The sequence below is a fragment of the Erinaceus europaeus genome, chromosome 5 (assembly GCF_950295315.1).
Source record: "Erinaceus europaeus chromosome 5, mEriEur2.1, whole genome shotgun sequence".
Lineage (NCBI taxonomy): Eukaryota > Metazoa > Chordata > Mammalia > Eulipotyphla > Erinaceidae > Erinaceus > Erinaceus europaeus.
In genome coordinates, this window is record NC_080166.1 from 86,872,165 (window position 1) to 86,893,983 (window position 21,819).

Sequence of the window (21,819 nt, forward strand, 5' to 3'; positions counted from 1 at the left end):
TTGCTGGGTTGATGCAGCCCTTGGACACTCTGCCTCTCTGTGACCACCTGTGGAGCCAGGGCCAAAGGAATCACTGGTCACCTCAGTGCACCGGCTCATGCTTCACCCTGCAGGCCTGTCAGCTTTATTATTACTACCAGGCCACCGGGGTTACTACTGTGGCTCAGGGCCATTCAGTCACCATTCCTGGCAGCCATTTTGTTCTGACAAAGGGTGAGAGACAGAGATCAGGATAGAGAGCGAGAGAATGAAAGAGAAAGAGAATGAAAGAGAGAGAGAATGAAAAAGAGAGATAGAAAGAGAGAGAGAGGTAGAGGGAGGGAGGAGGAGAGACACCTGCAGCACTGCTTCACTGTGTGTGAAGTTTTCCTGCTGCTGCGGGGGGTGGGGGGAAGGGAACTGAACCTGCGTCCTCATACATGGTGACTTGACTGGTGAGCTACCCTCTGGCTACTAAGCAGGTCTCAGAAAGAATCTGCTTAACAGGAATGTGTTGGTTCAGGACTAGACAAAAGGAAGGACATAAACTCACGGGGAAAGCAATATTTACTATATTATTTGTTTTTCCTGTTTAAGCAAGGTTAAAAAATCTCCAGAATTTTGGCTAAAGCCTAGTCCATTTGTTCCAGACTTAAAGAGCTTTTTTTTTTTAAGTTTTTTTTTTTAAAAATATCTTTTTTATTAGATAGAGACAGCCAGAAATGGAGATGAAGGGGGAGGTGGAGATAGAGAGAGACAGAGAGACACCTGCCATACTGCTTCACCACTTGCAAAGGTTTCCTTCTGCAGGTGGGGATTGGGTGCTCAAACCTGGGTCTCTGAGCATTGCACCATGTGTGCTCAACCAGGTGTGCCACCACCTGGCCCCCAAGGGCTTCTGCTTTTTAAAATGTGATACATTAATTTATATAACCATAACTAAAAATAAAAATACCACCTAGGATTAAAAAATAAATGGTCCAGGGTCAGGCAGTGGCACACTTGGTAAAGTGCACATATTATCAAGTACAAGGACCCAGGCTTGAGTTCCTGCTTCCCACCTGCAGGGGGTTCTGATTGATAGGTGGTGAAGTAGAGCTGCAGGTGTCTGTCTTTCTCTTTCCCTCTCTCAGCAATCTCTCTCGATTTCTCTCTGTCCTGTCAAATAAGAAAGAAAGAAAGAAAGAAAGAAAGAAAGAAAGAAAGAAAGAAAGGGAGAAAGAAAGAAAGAAAGAAAGAGGGGGGAAGGAAGGAAGGAAAAGAGGGAGGAAGGAAGGAAGGAAGGAAGGAAGGAAGGAAGGAAGGAAGGAAAGAAGGAAGGTTGGAAAAAATGGCTGCTGGAAGTGGTGGATTCATAGTGCTGGCACTGAGGCCCAGCAATAACCCTGGAGGGAAAAAAAAAAGTCTCTTCCTGTCACATTTAGTGAAATCAGCCAGGAGGAGGATGAAAACAGCAGAGCCTGACTCCTAGGCGAGACTTCAGGAACAGAGCACGGGACAGCAGAGGGAGGAGCAGAAACGAAGCAGTTCACTTCTGTTCACCTGTGGGCTCCCGGGGAGGGGCTGTGCCAGCAGGTGGTCTGTGCTGGCCGCCAACATCACTGCTCCACCTCTCTCTCCCTGTGCGTGGTGGTTGTGGCTGTTCTTATGCACTGACTCCTCAAGGGGTGAGATTTACTTTAATATCTAGAGTGAATAGGACATGGGAGAGTCTCTCAACGGAGAAGAATGAAGCATTCCCCTGAGAGGTCAGTGACTGAAATGAAAGACCCTGTCGTCTGAAAACAAACAAACAAACAAACAACGATCATGTGAATCTAATACCACTCATCCTCTTGGGGATGGGGTGGGGAGGGATTTGTGCTAAGTTCTGCTACACGTCTCTTTGAGAGTCTGGCCCATTTTCCTGTGTCAGTGTGTGTGTGTGTTTCTGTTTATAATATGGTTTATTGAAAAACTTTAATCCCAGTACTGAGATATAGTGCTGATGAAGATTTATTTATTTATTTAGCTTCCAGGGTTATCACTGGTGCTTGGTGCCTGCACTATGAATCCACTGGTCCTGGAGGCCATTTTTTTCTATTGTTGTTGTTGTTGTTGCTGTTATTGTTCTTGTTATTTTATTGTTGTTATTGCTGTCATTGTTGTTGGATAGGGCAGAGAGAAATCGAGAAAGGAGAGGAAGACAGTGAGGGGAGAGAGAAAGACACCTGCAGACCTGCTTCACGGCTTGTGAAGTGACCCCCCCCACACACCGCAGGTGGGGAGCTGGGGCTAGACCCTGGGTCCTTGGTAACATGTGCATTTAGCCAGTAGTTGCCTGCTTTTGACTGGGTTGCTTGCCGTCTCATTGCTGGGCTGCAGAAGTTCTTTGTGTGCAGTCGGTAGGCAGCTCTGCAGCAGATACGAAGCCTGTAGGTACTTCCTCTGCCTCCTCTCTCCAATGGGCTGGCTTTTACCTGTTGTGCTCCCCCCCCAGCTCTCTGTCTTTGTCTCACTTCACCTTTCAGCAGCTTTGAGAATCCACTGCTCCTGGAAGCCATTCTTTTCCCATTGTTGTTGTTGTTATTTTATTGTTGTTATTGCTGTCATTGTTGTTGGATAGGGTAGAGAGAAATTGAGAGAGGAGATGAATACAGAGAGGGGGAGAGAGAGACAGACACTTGCAGACCTGCTTCACTACTTGTGAAGCAACCCCCCTCCCCCACGCAGGTGAGGAGCCGGGGGCTTGAACTGAGATCTTTGCTCCAGTGCTTGCACTTAGCACTATGTGTGATTAACCGGTGTGCCACCGCTCAGCCCCCAGTAACAATTTATTTTGAAATTTTACTGTTCACTGACACTGTACCTGGTCACCCCACCCAAGAGCTCTGATGGAAGTGTCCAAGGAGATCATTGTTGCTTTTGTGCATGCCAACACATTCAATCTGTTCAAGGAATCCTTTCAACTTTTGAGTCTTATTATTTAAGAAATAATTTTTCATAAAGCATTAGCTTCCATAGACAGTTATTCCTCTGATGGATCTGGGAAAAGTAAACTGAAAACCTTCTGGAGAGGATTAACTATTTTATATGTCATGAAGATCATTATTCATGGGGAGAAGTCAACATAGAAACATGAACATGAGTTTGGAAAAAATAACTTCCAGTGCTTGTGGATGATCCTAGGGGTTCAAGACTTTAGCAGAAGTAGTAACTGGAAATAGCAAAAAGTCTTAAACTGGAAATGAAGACTGAAGATATGACTGAATTGCTATAACCTCAAGGTAAGATGTGAGTAAACAAACCATACATTGTTCTTTGTGGCTGAGGAAAGAAAGTGAGAGACCTCTTAGAATGGAGACCCTAAGTCTCAGCGGCTCTATTCTTGACGTTAGGCTCCAGACTGGTCGGGATCAGCCTCCAAAAGGCTTCTGCCAGCAAGTCACAGTGACTGACTCGAGCTGTCTCAGCCACAAGCCTCACTCACTGGCAGTGTCCATTCGGACTGGGCTGACACACAGATCTGTCTCAGCACTGTCAGAAATGAGAATGAAGAGGATACAGAGGAACAGTCTGGAGAAACCTTAAATGGGTACAAATGGGAATGCCATATGTCCCAGCAATCCCACTGCTCGGCATATACCCTAGAGATGTAATCACACTGATTACAAGGGATACATGCACCCCCATGTTCATAGCAGCTTTATTCACAATAAAAACCTAGAAACAAACCAAAATGACTGGGGAAAAAATTATGGGTCATTTACTCCACAGAGTATTATGCAACAATAAAAAGGGCTGAGATTGTGTCCTTTGGGATTAGGTGGATGGAACTGGAGAAGATGATGCTCAGTGAAGCCAGTCAGGAGGGGAAGGACAGCTACAGGATGGCTTCACTCATGTGCGGAACATAGAGAATGGAGTATATGGATGTGAAAATACAAACAAAATGTTGACTTATTTCCAAGGCTGTGGGAGAATTACAGTGGTTACTTATGGGGGTGGGGACGAGGACACAGACCATTGGTGACAGGAGTGGTGAGGAAAATAAATAGATAAGTAAATAATTAAATAAATAGAGACATAAGAAATGATTGGATTGGGAAGGTGGGTAATTTGAGTTTAAAAGAAAAATGAGCCAATCCAAAATTGTGACTCTGGCAATCTGAGACCCCACATATTGCTGTTAAAGTATTTACCAGTGAGAGAGAGAGAGAGAACAGAGGATTGTCTAGGCATCTCTCTCAGGAGGAGTGTTTTGCAAATGTGGGTGACCGCACAGGAGCCCGCATGGTGCCCTCGCGGCATGGCACAGCACGGAGAGGCCGGCTGAGCCTGCCCCCCACTCCGGCCACCCCCTTGGGGCCTGGCTTACCTGGGTTGCCCTCTTGGCTGTAGCAGGTCTTATGCATCTTGCCCATGAAGAGCTCCAGGCCGATGATGGCGTAGATGATGATGACGAACAGCACAAGCAGGGCGATGTGCAGCAGGGGCACCATGGCCTTGATGATGGAGTTCAGGACCACCTGTAGGCCTGTGGGGACAGGGGCGCAGAGTCAGGCTGCCAGGAACACACCTGCTTCTGGGGAGCCAGGCCAGCGTTGTCTCGGACACCACGGGGACACGTTCTCCTGCTGCTTCCTCAGGAGTCTGTGTCCTGAGAGTCAAGCTCACTGAGCCAGTAAGGCAGCAGTGCTGTCCCTTTCTTCAAGATTCATTTATTAAGCCAACAAGTTGCAGATGATACCATGACGCCATCCTGACTTCCCTGGGTAGACTACCTCACCCATGTGTCCTGGAACCTCCCCTCCCCAGGGCCCTGCACCACTAGGGAAAGATAGAAACAGGCTGGGGGTGTGGATCCACCTGCCAATACTCATGTCCAGCAGAGAAGCAATTACAGAAGCCAGAACTCCTACCTTCTGTACTCCATAAAGTATTTTGGTCCATATTCCCAGAGGGATAAAAAATAGGGAAGCTTCCAAAGGAGGGGATGGAACATGGAGCTCTGGTGGTGAGAATTGTACCCCTGTTATCTTACCATCTTCTTAGTCATTCGTAAAGAAATTTTAAAAAGATTTATTTTTTAATGAGGGGGGGGGAGAGCAAGCTCCAGGGCATCCCCCTGGCACATGTGATATTGGGGATGGAACTTGGAGCCTCATGCTCGAGAGAGTCCAATTCTCTGTGTCATCTCCTGGGTAGCTGGGACACCGCTCTGCAGTGAGAGGAGATGATACCATGCATGGAAATAGAGGTGATGTTGCTTAGTGACGTCAGTAAGGAGGCAAAGACAGCCACCGATAGTTCACACACGTGGGAGCTGCAGACTTGAGGCAGGATCTCACAGAAAGACAGCAACCAAACTTGCCTTGAAAATTGTGTGAGAACTATGGTGGTTATTATTATGGGGGGCACAAAGCTATGGTAGTGGGTGTGGAATGGAACTTTACCCCTGTGGCCTTACAATCCTATAAAACTCAGTTAGCTCACTAGTGAAACTTTACCCAAAAAAATGGCAGAGGACAGGCAGTGGAGCATCTGGTTAAGAGTTCATTCACACTACAGTGTGCAAGGACCCAGGTTCCAGCCCCTGGTCCCCACCTGCAGGGAGAAAGATAGATGAACACCTGTGGCCCTGCTTGACCACTTGTGAAGCTTCCCCTTGCAGATGGGGAACCAGGGCCTAGAACCTGGGTCCTCATGCATGGTAATGTGTGTGCTTAGCCAGGTATGCCAACACTTGGTCCCCTGAAACAGAGTTTCACCTGAGAAAAGGGGCGGGGAGAGAAAGGGGGAGGGGAGGAGGACAAAGGAAGGAGGAGAGGGAAAGGGAGAGGAGGAAGGAGAGAGAGACAGACAGAGGAGACGGGGGGGGGGGGAGAGGAAGAGGAAGCAGAAGAGAGGGAGGGGGAGAAGGAGTGGGAGAGGAGAGGAAGGGGAAGGGAGAGATAGAGAAGGGTAGGCACAGGGAGGGGGGAAGGGAGAGAGGAAGAGACAAGCTCTCTTTTTTGCCATCTAGGCTACTTCTGCATGGTCACTTATGGGGCACAGACTGAGGACACCCACCCTGAGTCACCACCCCACAAGGAGAACTCACAGCCTCTCTTCCTGACTCCGTTCCCACTTCACTATTTATTCTCTGTGTGCTGGGGTTGAGGGTTCACCTTAGAATTTACGCTCCACCCTCCACCCCAGCTGCTGACACTGTCTCCCAGCCCCAAGGTTCACTGCTGCTGTGGAATCTGCTGGAGGGATCTTCAGGACCAGCCAGGAGAGTTTCCCCCATTGCCTATGCCATGCTGGGGAGAGGGCATCAGAGGAAAGCTGAGTTTAGCTGTGATTTTGTCAGCATGCTGAGTGCAGGAGGGACAGAAACTGCACCTCAGGGACCCTCAGCCTGACTCACACAGTGGAGGCCAAGGGCTGGGCAGGTGTGGCACACCAGCTAGAACACACAGGAGGACCTGTGTTTTTTTAAATTTTTTTCAATTAATTTTATTTTTGAGAGAGATGCAGACACACACACACACACACACACACACACACACACACACACACAGAGAGAGAGAGAGAGAGAGAAATAGCAGAGCACTACTCAGCTCTGGCTTATGACAGTGTGGGGGATTGAACCTGGGACTTAGGAGCCTCAGGCATGAGAGTCTGTTTGCATAACCATTATGCTGTCTCCTCGGCCAGAGGACCTGGGTTTAAGCCATGGGCCCTGCCTGCAAGGGTGGTGGGAGAGGGAAGCTTCATGCATGGTAGAGCAGTGCTGCCGGTGTCTCCCCCTTTCTGCTGCTCTCTACCTCTTACCCACTAGTAAAGAAAAAAGAAAATGGGGGAGGGAAAGGCCACTGAGAACGGTGGAGCTGGGCAGGCTCTGAGCACCAGCAATTACTCCAGTGGCAGTGTTAAGAAAAAAGGTTCTATCGTTGTTACTGCTACTGAAGTTGTCAGTGGGGCTTATTGCCTGAGGCGGGGGGGGTACACTCTGTCATTTCCAGTGACCTCATTATTATTGTTTTTTTAATAAAATGAGGGGCACACCCGGTTAAGTGCACATATCACCATGCGTAAGGACCCAGGTTTGAGCCCCTGCTCCCCCTCTGCAGGGAGGATGCTTCATGAGTGGTGAAGCAGGTCTGCAGGAGCCTGTGTTTCCTTCTCCCTCTCTATCTGCCCCTTCCATCTCAATTTCTCTCTGCACTGTCATATAAAAATAGAAAGAAAAAATGAGGGAAAATGGTGACTTTGTAGTGCAGGCACCAAGCCACAGCGATGACCCTGGTGGCAATAAATAAACAAACAAATAAATAAACAAATAAATGTGAGAGACACAGGTAGGGGAAGAGAGGGGGAGCACTGCCTCCCCACTCAGGAAGCTTCTCCCCTATAGGTTGGGGGCTGGGGGCTTGAGCCTGGGGTCCCTGTGCATGGTCACGTGTGCGCTCTACTTGGGAATCTACCTCCCAGGCCCTGAAGAGACGACTGATGACTGTATTTTGCAGGCAAGTGATGGTGCTACCTGTCATTACACTGCAAGTGAGCAGTTGCCCGGGGCTTAGTGCAGGGTGGCCAGGTTCCAGAGCCAGTGGGCTTCATATGGTGCCCCCCCTTCTGCCCCATAGATCCTGTCACCTGGCCTCTGTGATCTAGGAGAAGGGGACCCTGTGCCTGCTTCCACAGGCCGAGGCTAAAGCCGGGAAGGCATCTGCTTTGTGCATAGCCAGCTGGGGCAGCAGCAGAGCTGGCTGGCGTGGGCGGCCTGGACTCAACGCCCCTTCCTCCTTTCCCATCTGTCCTGCAGAGCCGGCTCTCCAGACCTTGATGCCCAAGAGCCTCTCCTTGGAAGTGGCTCAAAGCTACCCCATACACAGCACCCCAAGTTCAAGTTCTGATTCCAAACACCCAGAGCTTTTTTTCCACCCTGGTGCAGGGCTCAGCTATGCCACACTTAAAAAAAATAATTTTATTTATTTATTATTGGCTAGAGACAGAGAGAAATCCCCCTGCGGGTGAGAAGCGGGGACTTGAGCCTGGGTCCTTGTCACTGTAATGTGAGTGCTTACCCAGGTGCACCACAGCCCGGCCCCCTGCTATGCCACACTTAGGACCCATGCAGGTATTGCCAGGGTGGGTTGGCTGCTCCAGTCTGTGAGAACAAAGCATCCTGGATAAACCTGATGGCACAACAGTTGTGCAAGTCAGTGTGACAAAATCAGCCCAGGACCCACCCTGCAACACATCTAAGAGACCCCAGCACAGAGCCGGGGTCTGAGATCTGACAGATACACACAGACTTGAATGCTAACACAAATCATCTGCCCTGAGAACTCTCCTTCTAGGCTTCACATGTAGCTTCCTTTTGGGGGCATGGAAAAACTCCCACAGTGCGCACTGACTGGCCTTCCAAGGAGACGGGCTTTGCAAAATGAACATCAGGAAAGACTGGAGCTGGGGGCTCAGTGGGTCTAAGTACCAGCATTCTTTTTTTTCAATTGTTTTATTATCTTTATTTATTTATTGGATAGAGAAATCAAAAGGGAAGGGGGAGATAGAAAGGGGGAGAGAGACAGAGAGACACCTGCAGCCCTGCTTCACCATTCACAAAGCTTTCCTCCTGCAGGTGGGAGCTAGGGACTAGAACCCGGGTCCTTGGGTATCGTAACAGGTGTGCTTGACCAGGTGCGCCACCAGCCAGCCCAGTACCCACATTCTTCTGGGCTCCCATGGGAACATTCCATGGTAGGAAAGCCTCAGCAGGGCCACAGCACAGAGACCATCCTGCTTTCCCTTTGAAGGAGTGAGAGGGCCCAGCAGCCGCTAAAGCTAAAGCTGGCGTCTTCCTTGGCTGTGGTGTTGGCACGAGGCCCACAGTGCCCGAGTGAGGAAAGCTGTTGCTTCTCCAGCTGGCAGGCAGTCAGCCTTGAGGGACACTGGGCTGAGGGTGGGACACAGGCTCTCTGCTTGACAGAGAAGCATCTTCTCAAGACCTCATCTGGCGATGGGCTGTTCTGCTCTGGGCCCCAGGAAGGGACCTGGGAATGACTTCAGGAGCAGCTTCCTGAGGAAAACAGTCACTCTTTGGAGCTGCAAGGACTTTGCTGAAGCACATGGCTGAGCACAAGACTGGGGGGGAGGGGTCGTCTCTGTTCTTTCCTGGACAACTCAACTCCCCATGCTCTGCTATTTCTCATTCCATTTCTTTTTAAAATTTATTTATTACTGGATAGAGGCAGAGAGAAATAGAGAGGAGAGGGAGAGACAGAGAAGGAAAAAGACAGAGAGACACCTGCAGCCCTGCTTCACCACTCATGAAGCTTCCCCTCTGCAGGTGGGGGCTGGGGTTTAAACTCTGGGTCCTTGCTCACTGTAGTGTATGTGCTCAACCAGGCGTGCCACCACCAGCCCCTCAAACTCCATTTCTTTTTTCTTTTTTTGGTTTAAACAATACAAGGTTTATTAGGGTGAAACAGGTAAAAGGCAAAATAAGCAATCATCATTAAGGGTTAAAAGTGCGCTAGGTCTATAAAGTCTGAATATAGTTATCAAAAGTTTAGTCCCATAAGATAAACAATTACCAGCTCTGGTAAAGGTTGCTCATGGCTATAGAGGGGTGTAAAAGTTTACTGGCTAGCAGAGTCACACATGTTCAGTTGCCTGGAGAAGTAGCCATGGCGGATGGATGCCTGAAGCACCTCCACCGAGATGCTTCTGAACAGGAGAAGAAGCAGCAGCCAAAGAGAGAGAGAGAGAGAGTGACTTCCAGCTGGCTATACTTTTAAGTCTATTCAGCCTACCCACAATGCTTTGTCCACCAGCACGGACTGGATCCACCCACAGTCCACCTCAAATTCCATTTCTAAACCACTCTGGTGTAACATGGATGGGGATGGCAGTTGAGAGTGCAACTGGGTGATGCAAATGGTTTAGATGCCCCAGGCTCTGAGCTCCTGGGGTTGATCCCTGAAGCCACCAGAAGTCAGAGCTGAACAGAGCTCTGATAAAAAAAAAAAAGATACATACACACCTACATTGGCTGATTGGCAAAAAATGAGGGAAAAGGCATATTCTGAACTCATTCAAGACCTGCCTAGATTGAAGATCCTAGCTACTTGTTGGTTTGTCAGTGAAGAGGCTGGTTTTGTGTTTGGTGGTGATGGTTCAAGCCCCTGTCCCACTCTTACAGGGGGGAAGCCTCACAACACAGGAAATGTTACAGGTGTCTCTCTTCTCTCGACTTCTATTTAAAAAAAAAAAAATGGCCACCAAGGTACGTGCAAGAGATTAGCCCTGGTGATGAACACAATGGCAAAAATAAAATAGAAATAAAATAAAATAAAATAGGTGCTAAAGTAGAGAAGATTGCTACAAGCCCCACTCCCTCCTCCCACTCCACACGTACTTTGGGCTTGGGATAGACACTTCGAGATGTAGATAGAACACAGTCCTCTCTCAGGAGGGCAGTCAGAATGAGTAATGCCAGGTAGGAGAGATAGCATCATGGTCTGTGAAAGGCTTTCCTGCCTGAGGCTCTGAGGTCCCAGGTTCAGTCCCCAGCACCAGCATCAACCAGGGATGAGCAGTGTTCTTGTTACTAAATAAATAAATAAATGCAAAGTCCCAGAGGTTCCAAGACTAGGAGAAATATAGGTTTTATAGAGAATGAGAAAGGTTCCTTGCTGTTTTAGAGTGCAAGAAGGCAATATAGTTATTATTGTAACCAAGTTATTTGGGAGCTTGGTTTACTCTGAAGATCCCATGGTTAGGATTTACTGTACCATACAAGACTCACCCATGATTTATGTCATTCAATGCTATTCACAAAGAACTCTATCTTGGATACTGACAAAACCGGTTGCCTCTGACCTACCTGGTCTAAGGTTATAGTGTGATTTGATATTTCAAAAAAAGTTGTTATTAGAAATGCGTTAACAATTTAAGCCCAGTGCTAGGATTCAATCAGTTTACAAATTTGAAACATATAATGCCTAGACTAAAGGGAGATATACCCAGAACTAGAATCCAGGCATTTAAAGAACTAAGAAATTCAATCTATTTCTCCCTGTCATACTGAATAAATAGTGGTTTATAAGACGATAAGTTCATATGAGTACAGATTCACACCATTCCCACCACTAAAGACTGTGTCCCTACCCCTACCCCCCTACCCCCTACAATGGAGCTGAAAATCTCTCTGCACGTCAGCTGTCAGGCCTAGGCAAAAACTCCTAAGTCATGGGCCCCTTGGACTATACCTAAAATAGACTTCCTAGCTTCTTCCCACATGAAGACCCCTAATTTCATCTGCTCTATTCTTACCTTTGGGTTCCTATTTATTAAGCAATTTGTCATGCTTTATATTTTACTGCCTTTCAGCTACCAAGCTGCAGATGCTACCATGATTCATCCTGATTCCCTGGGCAGAAGACCTCACCACAGTGTCCTGGAACCCCACCTCTCCAGAGCCCTGCCCCACTATGGAAAGAGAGAAACAGGCTGGGAGTGTGGATCCACCTGCCAACACATATGTCCAGTGGAGAAGCAATTACAGAAGCCAGACCTCCCCGCTTCTGTAACCCATAAGGAATTTTGGTCCATACTCTGATAGGGATGAAGAATAGGGGAGCTTCCAATGGAGGGGATGGGATACTCTGGTGGTGGGACTTGTGTGGAATTGCACCCCTGTGATCTTACAATCTTGCTAATCATTATTAAATCACTAATAAAAATAAATAAATCATTTAAAAAAAAGAGCATGAGTTCCTTCCCTAGCTGCTTCTTCTCATTCTATCTGGGAGAGCATCTCTTCTGACTGGAGAGAGACTGGTATAGGCTGAAAACTCTTTCTCTAGCAGTCAGATTACTGTTCTCTGGCACAGAGATCTCCGCTTTCTGCTGTAAACCATGAACACCCAGGAAGCCCTTGCCCTCGTTTGTCACAGCTGGGCCGAAAGGGCAGGACAGGAAGTGATTACAGAGTAGAAGTTCCAGAACCAAATGACCAGAGGGAATCCTGGATCCCCCACACACTCTCAGGTGTGTGAGCTGGGACAAGCCACCGGACCCGGTGTTCAAGTGAGAGCACCAGCAGTTCCTGCCTCATTACATCCCGGGAAGACAGAGCCAGTCGGGAGAGAGTGCAGACTTGTGTCTGGCCGTGGGGATGCACAAATCTTAACCTCTGCTCCTCCTTTCCAATGAACTCATACTCTGCTCCCCATGAACTGAAACCAACCTGTCGTTAAGTTACCAGGCAACCTTGTGGTGTCACCTCCGTCCATGGCCACACAAACCCCTGCCTCCAGGGCACAGGCTGTAGACGGACAGTGTAGAGGTCATATGGGACAACCAGCTTGCAGAGGCCGGCCGAGTATCCTCAGCTTTCTATGCGCCATCACCACCATTGTAAGGAAGCGGGCAGTCTGACACTGTCTGGAAGAGTATTTGAGTTTTGTGAAGCGAGAGGCTCCCTCCCAGTGGGTGGGGAGAATCACCAGAAATGTGGCCTCTTACTCTTTTTTTAAAAAGATTTTTTGGGAGTCGGGCGGTGGCGCAGTGGGTTAAGCGCACGTGGCGCAAAGCGCAGGGACCGCCGTAAGAATCCCGGTTCGAGCCCCCGGCTCCCCACCTGCAGGGGAATCGCTTCACAGGCGGTGAAGCAGGTCTGCAGGTGTCTATCTTTCTCTCCCCTCTCTCTCTGTCTTCCCCTCCTCTCTCCATTTCTCTCTGTCCTATCCAACAACAAAGCAATGTCAACAATGGCAATAATAACCGCAACGAGGCTGCAACAACTAGGGCAACAAAAAGGGGAAAAAAAATGGCCTCCAGGGGCGGTGGATTCATGGTGCAGGCACCGAGCCCAGCAATAACCCTGGAGGAAAAAAAAAAGATTTTTAAAAATTATCTTTATTTATTGGATAGAGACAGGCAGAAATTGAGAGGGAAGGGGTGTAGAGAGGGAGGCAGACACCTGCAGTCCTGCCTCACCCCTGCAGGACCAGGGGCTTGAACCGGGTCCTTGTGCACTGTAATGTGTGTGCTCTACCAGGTGCACCACCACCCAGCCCTGACATGGCCTCTTATTCTAACTCAACAGTCAACCCTGGAAGCTCATTTTTTAAAAAAATTATTCATTTTTTATTACATTCAGTTAAAGGACAGAGACATTCAGAAGTCAAGAGGGAAGAGAGTGATAGAGAGGGAGAGAGACAGAGAGACACCTGTAGTCCTGCTTCACAACATGCAAAGCTTTCTGCCTGCAGGTGGGGATCGGGGGCTTGAACCCAGGTCCCTGCACATTGTAATATGTGTGCTCAACCAGGTGCACCACCATCCAGCCCCACTGGATTCGTTCTATTAAGGGAGGAGTGACTTTTGCCTGGTTAGCTTTCCAGCGGTATTCGTGTTGAAACATTTGTAGCCTGTGATAATGAAAGTGTCTTTATTCATTAGAGCTTTGCATTTAGCTTTAATTTAACTTTTCCATATTAATAAATCTCTACATCCCATAAGCGGCTTAATGAACACTAAAGGAGGCCTAAGAAACACATTGTGGGTGTTTGTTGCCTAATAAATTAAAATGCTGTGACAACAATTAAAACGGTAGCCTTTGTGTTGATGCCAGTACCTTGTGTCAGCAAGAGGTGTAAGAGAAGAGGAAAGCCCTAGAAGACTTCCTTTCAGAATCTGAAAGTTTCTAAGAGAGCAGATTTTACAGGGTCCGGCCAGTAGCATACTGGGTTAAGCTCAGATAGTGTGAAGCACAAGAACCTGCGTGGGGATCCTGGTTTGAATCCCCAGCTCCCTACCTGAGGGCAGAAGCTTCACAAACGGTGAAGCAGGTCTGCAGGTATCTCTTTTGTGTCCTCCCACCTCTCCCTCCTCTCTCAATTTCTCTCTGTTCTGCCCAATAAAATAAAATGATAATAATAATAAAAGGCCACCAGAAGCAGTGGATTTGTAGCGCAGGCACCAAGCCCCAGCAAAAAAAAAAAAAAAAGTAGATTTTATGAGAAACAAGAAAAATATCTCCAAAAGTTAGGAGAAAGGAGTGAATAACAAAGATCAGAGTGAAACAAGTTGAAATAGTGCTGGGAAAAAAATGGGAAAGGGTAACTGAAGTGAAGAGGTGGTTATTTCAAAGAATGGATTGAAATGACCAATATTAGAACTCATGAGAAAGACATATATATACATAGAGAGAGAGAGAGAAAGAGAGAGAGAGAGAGAGCACGCGCGAGAGAGGACTCAAATAAATAAAATCAGAAAAGAAAGAAGATATGATAGAAATACAGAGTCAGCCCATGGGTCAGGTGGTGGTGCACCTGCTTAATAGTGAACATAGTACTACGTGTAAGGACCTGCGCAAGGATCTGGGTTCGAGCTTCCACTTTCCACCTGCAGAAGGGATATTTCACAAGTGGTGAAGCAGGTTTGCAGGTGGTTCTCTTTCTATCTCCCTCTCTATCTCCCCTCCCTTCTCCAATAAAATTGAAAAAATGGCCACCTGGAGCAGTGGATTCATAGTGCTGATACTGAGCCCCATTGATAACCCTGGAGGCAAAGAAGAAAGGAAGAAAAATGAAGCTAGACTATTACCTACTATCAGAACTCCAAATAAATTCACCATAGGCTAAATACATGAATATTAGACCTGGCACTGAAAGACCAATGAAAGAAAACATAGGTGAAACACTCCAGGACCTTCAGAACAGAGACTTCTATAGATGGGAATTCAGTTCCATGGTCCCCGTAACGAGAGCAAGAAGAAAAACAAAATTGAGGACGGTATCCTGCGTAAGAGCATTTTGCACACTGAAAGAACTTGTCACAAGGATAAACACAAGAAGGCCGCCTAGCCATTGAGAAGATGTTTGCACAGCACACATCTGACAAGTGACAGATATTGAAAGAAATTGAGAGGTTTAACAACAGAAGCAACCCCCCCCCCAAAAAAAAAGGGAACTGAAGATCTGCTAGACAGATTCCAGAGAGACATACAGGCAGCCGGATTCTGATGCACTTTGTTGAATATGCATGTCAACACGGGCAGGGATCAGGGTTCAAGCCCCCAGTCTCCAGGAGGGAAGCAAATGGTGGGAACGCAAACTTTGGGAAACTTTATGGCGAGTCCTTAGACAAAGGAAAATGGAAATGTCTTTGACCCAGCAACACCACTCCTAGGCGTATATCTTTCTCATAGCTTCTGATTCTTCGGGAGAAGAGTCAATCTTGTCTTTGATCTCTCTGAAAACCGGAAATACAGGTATTTTCACACCTACACCTGACAATTCCAATAGCTGCACCCTCCAAGGACCTGTGTCTATTGCCTATGACTTTTCTTCATTATGACCCATGTCGTTATTATTATTATTATTATGTTGTTAATATTATTATTATTTTTGCCTCCAGGATTATCGCTGAGGCTCAGTGCCAGCGCTATGAATCCACTGCTCCTGGTAGCAACTGTCTCAGTTTTATTGGATAGGACAGAGAGAAATTGAGAGAGGAGGGGGAGATAAAGAAGAGAGACAGAGAGACACCTGCAGACCTGCTTCACCACTTGTGAAGTGTCCCTCCTGCAGGTGGGGAGCTGGGGCTCAAACCAAAAACAGTTTTTCCAATCAGCCTCCACTCCCAGAATGGGGCACCTGGGCCCTGGAATACATAGATGTCTCACAACACTGAAGCTTCCTTCAGCGTGGCAGGGGCTGGATTTGAACCTGGATCATGCACATGGCAAAGCAGCACACTATCCAAGTTGGCTATTGTGCTGGCTCCCATGAACATACAGAGGTGGGACATCTCTGCTAGTCAAGCTATCTGACTGCCAGACACTCATTAGGACATTTTGAGTTAAATCGTTGGGAACTAGCTAGGTACACCATGACATACCCATAAGATGAAGTTGGAAAGGAATGGTGATTTGGTTACAGTTACTGATGCTTCACAGTCTTTTACATTTGTATAGAAGCTGCATTTATGGAGGCTGGGCAGTGGTGCACCGGGTTAAGTGCACATAGTATAAAGTGCAAGGACCGACATAAGGATCCTGGTTTGAGCCCCCGGTTCCCACCTGCAGGGTGGGTCGCTTCACAAGAGTGAAGCAGGTCTGCAGGTGCCTCTTTTTCTCTCCTCCTCTCTGTCTTCCCTTCCTCTCTCAATTTCTCTCTGTCCTGTCCAATAAAATGGAAAACATGGCCACCAGGAAACGTAAATTCATAGTCTGCTGGCTCTGAGCCCCAGTGATAACCTTGGAGGCAAATAATAATAATAACAACAACAACAAACTTTTAAAAAAGGTCTATTTGTGTAAGAGCCTTACTCTACAGGTCAGGCTTACTGTAGGGCACCCTGGTAAAGTCTGAGACCAAGTTAACCTAAGATCCTAAGGAAATTGGAGTTTGGAGGTTGTGGAGCTTAGATGTTAGATGGTACGGTTGATTTGTACCCACCAGTAAAAAACTAAGCTTCCACAAGTCCATGGCGACAAACAAACAACTCCCATGGAGTGGGAGAAACTCTATATGTCATATATTGGGCAAAGGCCTGGTACCCAAAATATACAAAGAAGTCACCAAACTCAACAACACTAAGACAAACAGTCCCATGGATAAATGCAGGAAGACAGCGGCAGGATCTTCACCAGGGAAGTGATCTAAAGAATCAACAGACATATGAAAAAAAAAAAAGCTCCAAGTCACTGATGGTCAGGAAAATGCAAAATAAAGACAACAGTGTGATCCCACTTCACTCCTGTGAGAATGTCACACATTAGAAAAGACAAAAATGGTGTATTGCACCAAAGTAAAAGACTCTGGGGTGGGTGGGTGGGGGGAGAATACAGGTCCAAGAAGGATGACAGAGGACCTAGTGGGGGTTGCTTTGTTATATGGAAAAATGTTATGCATGTACAAACTATTGTATTTACTGTCGAATGTAAAACTTTAATTCCCTAATAATTAAAAAAAAAAGACAGAAATGTCAACTTTTGGGGGGGGGGGAGCTGGCCGGTGGCATACCTGGCTATGTGCACATAGTACTAAACACAAGGACTATGCAAGGATCTGGGTTCAAGCTCCTGATCCCCACCTGGAGGGGGGGGTCACTTCGCAAGTGGTAAAGCATATCTGCAGGTGTCTTTATCTCTCTCCTTCTCTATCTCCCCTCCTTTCTCAATTTCTCTCTGTCCTGTCCAATAAAATGGAAAAAAAATAGCCACCAGGAGCAGTGGATTCATAGTGCTGGCACTGAGCCCCAGAGATAACCCTGGAGGGAAATAAAGGAAACACCAACTGGTGGGAAAGTGGTGTTCCTATATTGCTGATGGGAATGTAAATGGCCTCAGCTCTTATGGAAAAGTCTAGAGATTCATCAGAATGCTAGCGATGGGCCTACCTCATGCCCAGCATTCTACACTTTCAGTGCTTGACAAGCACTTACTCACTCGATCCTCCCAACAGAATAGGCAATTAACAATTGCACACCATTCTGTCAGTCAGGAGACTCAAGCAAATAGGTGATATGCGTTGGCTCTGGGAGCTAGGGACCTGGGGAGAGAGGGGCATGTCTTCAACCACTCATTGTCCTGAACCAATGAGCAAGAATAAAGGAGGACGGATAGCAGCATGGACTCCTGTACTGCGTTACTGATCACTTCATGGGATTCCAATCTTACTGCAGCTTCATTTCCTTGGCCATCCCTTCTATGCCAGCATTTATATGTCACTTGTGAGTCTGAGTGGCCTTCACCAGCACTGTCATTATCACTTAGGTCTCAGATGGACGGGTGGAATAACTTACATGGGTAGTAGCATCCTGCTTTGTGAAGTGCATGAGCCAGCTACAAACACGGCCCCCAGAGAAAGCTTTGGTGCTGTGGTCCCTCCTCTCTGTGTCTGTCTGTCTGTCTATCTATCTAAAAATAGGGAATATAGCCACTTAACTGTTGTCTGTTATCTAAGGTCTGGGAGGACCAGGCGCAAAAGAGGACTAGGCATAAGAGACAATCATGGAGCTTCCTGAGTTTGAAAGACTTGCCTCTTTGGTCTTCATCACCTGCCAGGCTACATCACCGGGATACCAAAGGATACTGCTCAAAAGACTTCCTTTGCTAACATACCTTGTTCTTTTTTGAATGTTGGCAATATTCTTTATTATTATTTATTATTATTATTGTTGGACAGACAGAGAGAAACTGAGAGGGTGGGGGATATAGAGAGACAGAGAGACACCTGCAGCCCTGCTTCACCACTCGTGAAGCTTTCCCCCTGCAGGTGGGGACTGGGGGCTTGAACCCAGGTCCTTGTGCACTGTAGTGTGTGCACGCTTAGCCTGGTGCACCACCACCTGGCCCTGCCTTGTTTATGTTTCCCATGCAGTGCTGGGGAATGAACCCAAGGCCTCAGATGTATGAGATCACTCAGCAGTTCCCCACTCTGTATTCTATTCTTCTTTTCTTTCTCTCTTCTCCTCCTCCTCCTCCTCCTCCTCCTCCTCCTTCTTGACTAGAAAAACAGCAGCTCTGGCTATTGCATGCAATCTATGCACACTCTTGCTGCATTCTGGCAAGAAAGACCACAGGAAAGGAGAGACCCACAGCCCTGCCCACCCTCCATGGGAGTCCCAGGTGCCACTCAAAGAGCTCCCAAGTGGTACATGGGCTCTAACCTAGGGTCTCATGCAAGGCCAGGCCTCGATTCTACTGGGCAAGTCATCTTCAGGCTAATGTATTTTAACTCCCCCTTTCCAAGAGGATGCCATCTTTCTCTTTATTACCTGAAAGATGAGGCTCATCATACATCCATAGAGTCTATTTTATTTTATTTTATTTTATTATTTTTTTGTGTATGTATTACAAATAGTGCTAGATTTTAGGGACACTTTTTAAAAAAAATTTTTATATTTATTTTCCCTTTTGTTGCCCTTGTTATTTTTTATTGTTGTTGTAGTTATTATTGTTGTTATTTATGTCATCATTGTTAGATAGGACAGAGAGAAATTGAGAGAGGAGGGGAAGACAGAGAGGGGGAAAGAAAGATAGACACCTTCAGACCTGCTTCACCACCTGTGAAGCAACTCCCCTGCAGGTGGAGAGTTGGGACTTGAACTCGAACCGGCATCCTTATGCCGGTCCTTGTGCTTTGCGCCATGTGCGCTTAACTTGCTGCGCTACCGCTCAACTCCCTATTTAATTTAATTTAATTTAATTTAATTTAATTTAATTTAATTTTATGTCATCAGGTTATCTCTGGAGCTTAGTGCCTATACAAAGAATCCACCACTCCTGGCGACCACTATTTCCTCCCCCCCCTTTCTTTTTCCTTTTGATTTAGACAGAGAGAAACTGAGAGGTAAGCCAACACAGAGAGAGAATCAAGAAGGAGAGACATATGTAGGATGACTTGAGGTGGGGAATGGAGGCATGTGGGAATGTGTGTGTGTGTCCTAGGTGTACCACTGTCCAGCTCCAACCCAAGAGCATGATTCAGCAGTCCTTGAGCTGTGGTTTTTCTGAGTAAAATATGACTAGTGTGGAGGAGTGACAACCCCAGTCTGGGAGCCCTTTTGGAGGTCCTGGAGGGAGAGGAAGGGATAAAGGCAAAGAAGGGGGAATTGGGCAGTAGCACAGCGGGTTAAGCGCTCTGGCAGGAAGCGCAAGGACCAGTGCAAGGACCAGCGGAAAGATCCTGATTCGAGCCTTCTGGCTCCCCACCTGCTGGGGAGTCACTTCACAAGCTGTGAAACAGGTCTGCAGGCATCTATCTTTCTCTCCCACTCTCTGTCTTCCCCTCCTCTCTCCATTTCTCTCTGTCCTATCCAACAACGACGACATCAATAGCAACAACAAAAATAACTACAACAACACTAAAAAACAACAAGGGCAACAAAAAGGAAAATAAATGAATATATAAAAACAGAAAAAAAAGGGGAGTCAGGTGGTAGCGCAGCAGATTAAGCGCACGTGGGGCAAAGCGCAAGGACTGCGTAATGATCCCAGTTCAAGCCCTGGCTCCTCACTTGCAGGAGAGCTGCTTCACAGGCTTGAAGCAGGCCTGTAGATGTCTATCTTTCTCTCCCCCTCTCTGTCTTCCCCTTCTCTCTCCATTTCTCTCTGTCCTATCCAACAACAACAACATTAATAACAACAACAACAAAACAATAAGGGCAACAAAAGGGAATAAATAAATAAATATTAAAAAAAGAAACAAAGAAAAGAATGGGTGTATATGGGGGGGCTGCAGGAGACATCAAGAACCAATTGTGGGGGGTGGGGGGGCACCAGCACCAGTTCCTGCTGCTGGTGAGGTGAAAGGAACTGGGGGCCAAAGCAGGGCCTGTGGACTCCACTCTAAATCCTGCCCCCCTTTTGATGGGCAAGGCCTGTTTGTGGTGCTGAGAGGCCCTGCTGGCTGCTGGGACGGCAGTCTCCCCGGGGGCTCTGCTTTACTTTGGGAGTTGAGGCTGTGCGGACATCCCCTGGGCTCCATTCCCTTGTCGGGTGGGGGCTCTGAGCCGATGGGCAGAGAGAACGACGGACGTGCCCCTGACACTGTAAGCTTAGAGCGTCCCACAACCAGTTCTGGCCAGCCTTTGCGCTGGTGGTGCTGGGATCAGAGACCCACTTGCCTGACACCAGGCAGGGAGGGCACTTGGCAACACCAGGTGCTGGCCCGCCCATGGCCATTTTGTCCCTGGAGCAGGTGTCAGCACTCCTCTCCCTGTGGGCATTCTGATTCAGAATGAGATGAAGGCAGGGTACTGGGTGCTCCCCCCCCCCCCCCACACACACACACCAGAGACTGAGCCTATGCTCAGGGAACGACGTTCTAGCACTGTCTGCTCCTGTGAAAGAGGTGACTGAGAGCGCCCCAGGAGATGCTGTGGAGAGGATTTCTGTTTTCTCTTTTGGATTATGACGAAAAGAAACTGAGAAGGAACAGGGAGAGAGAGAGAGAAAGGGAGAGGAGAGAGAGAGAGAGAGGGAGAGAGAGAAGACACTCTCCTCATCTGCTCCATTTCTACCTTTTGGTTCCTGTTTATTAAATAATTTATTCTGTTTTCTGTCTTTCAGTCAAATTGCTGACTCCATCCTGACTTCCCTGAGCAAACGACCTCAGCATTGTGTCCTGGAACCTCCCCACCCCAGAACCCTGCCCCACTAGAGAAAGACAGAAACAGGCTGGAGGTGTGGATCTACCTGCCGACACCCATGTCCAGCAGAGAAGCAATTATAGAAGCCAGAACTCCCACCTTCTGCACCTCATAAAGAATTTTGGTCCATACTCCTAGAGGGGGAGAAGTGTTAGGGGAAGATGACCAGAGGGCTCTGAACTCCCAATCCATCAGGATCCAGAGAGAGAAGAGGAAAAAGGAAGGGACATTCAGAAGCAGTTCTAGGTGTAGGTATGACTTGGAAAGGAAGAGAAGACCATGGGAAAAAAATGGGCAAATCTATACAAATGTAGATAGATCACTGTAGAAATAATAGCCCGTGTCTGTGACCTTGGGAGAACCGCTGCAGTTTCCATTGGAGGGAGTGTGGACACAGAACTCTGGTGGTGGGAATGGTGTGGAATTAGAGCCCTGTTATCTTATAATTTTTAAATCAATAGCAAATCACCAATACAAATAAGATTTAAGGAGAGAGACACCTGTAGCGCTGCTCCACCACTCGGGAACCATCTCCACTGCAGGCGAGATCCTGATGCTTGAACCTGGGTCCTTCCTTACAGCTGTGTGTAATCAACTGGTTGCACCTCCTCTCAGAATCCCTCCACCCCCTTGAACACAATGTCCACAAATAAACCCAGAGCCAGCTTTAGGCATACATGCTTGCTTAGCTTTGCTTTC

At 47.4% G+C, this 21,819-nt stretch overlaps 1 protein-coding gene across 22 annotated transcripts in view; it reads right to left on the bottom strand.

The window, feature by feature from the left end:
- Positions 1-21,819, bottom strand: part of CACNA1C (calcium voltage-gated channel subunit alpha1 C) — a 506,000-nt gene that overhangs the window by 181,915 nt on the left and 302,266 nt on the right. For all 22 annotated transcript variants that reach the window (XM_060191492.1, XM_060191476.1, XM_060191473.1 and 19 more), the window contains exon 6: positions 4,337-4,495. In XM_060191492.1, the coding sequence (XP_060047475.1) occupies positions 4,337-4,495 (159 nt within the window). The remainder of the gene's footprint in view (positions 1-4,336; positions 4,496-21,819) is intronic.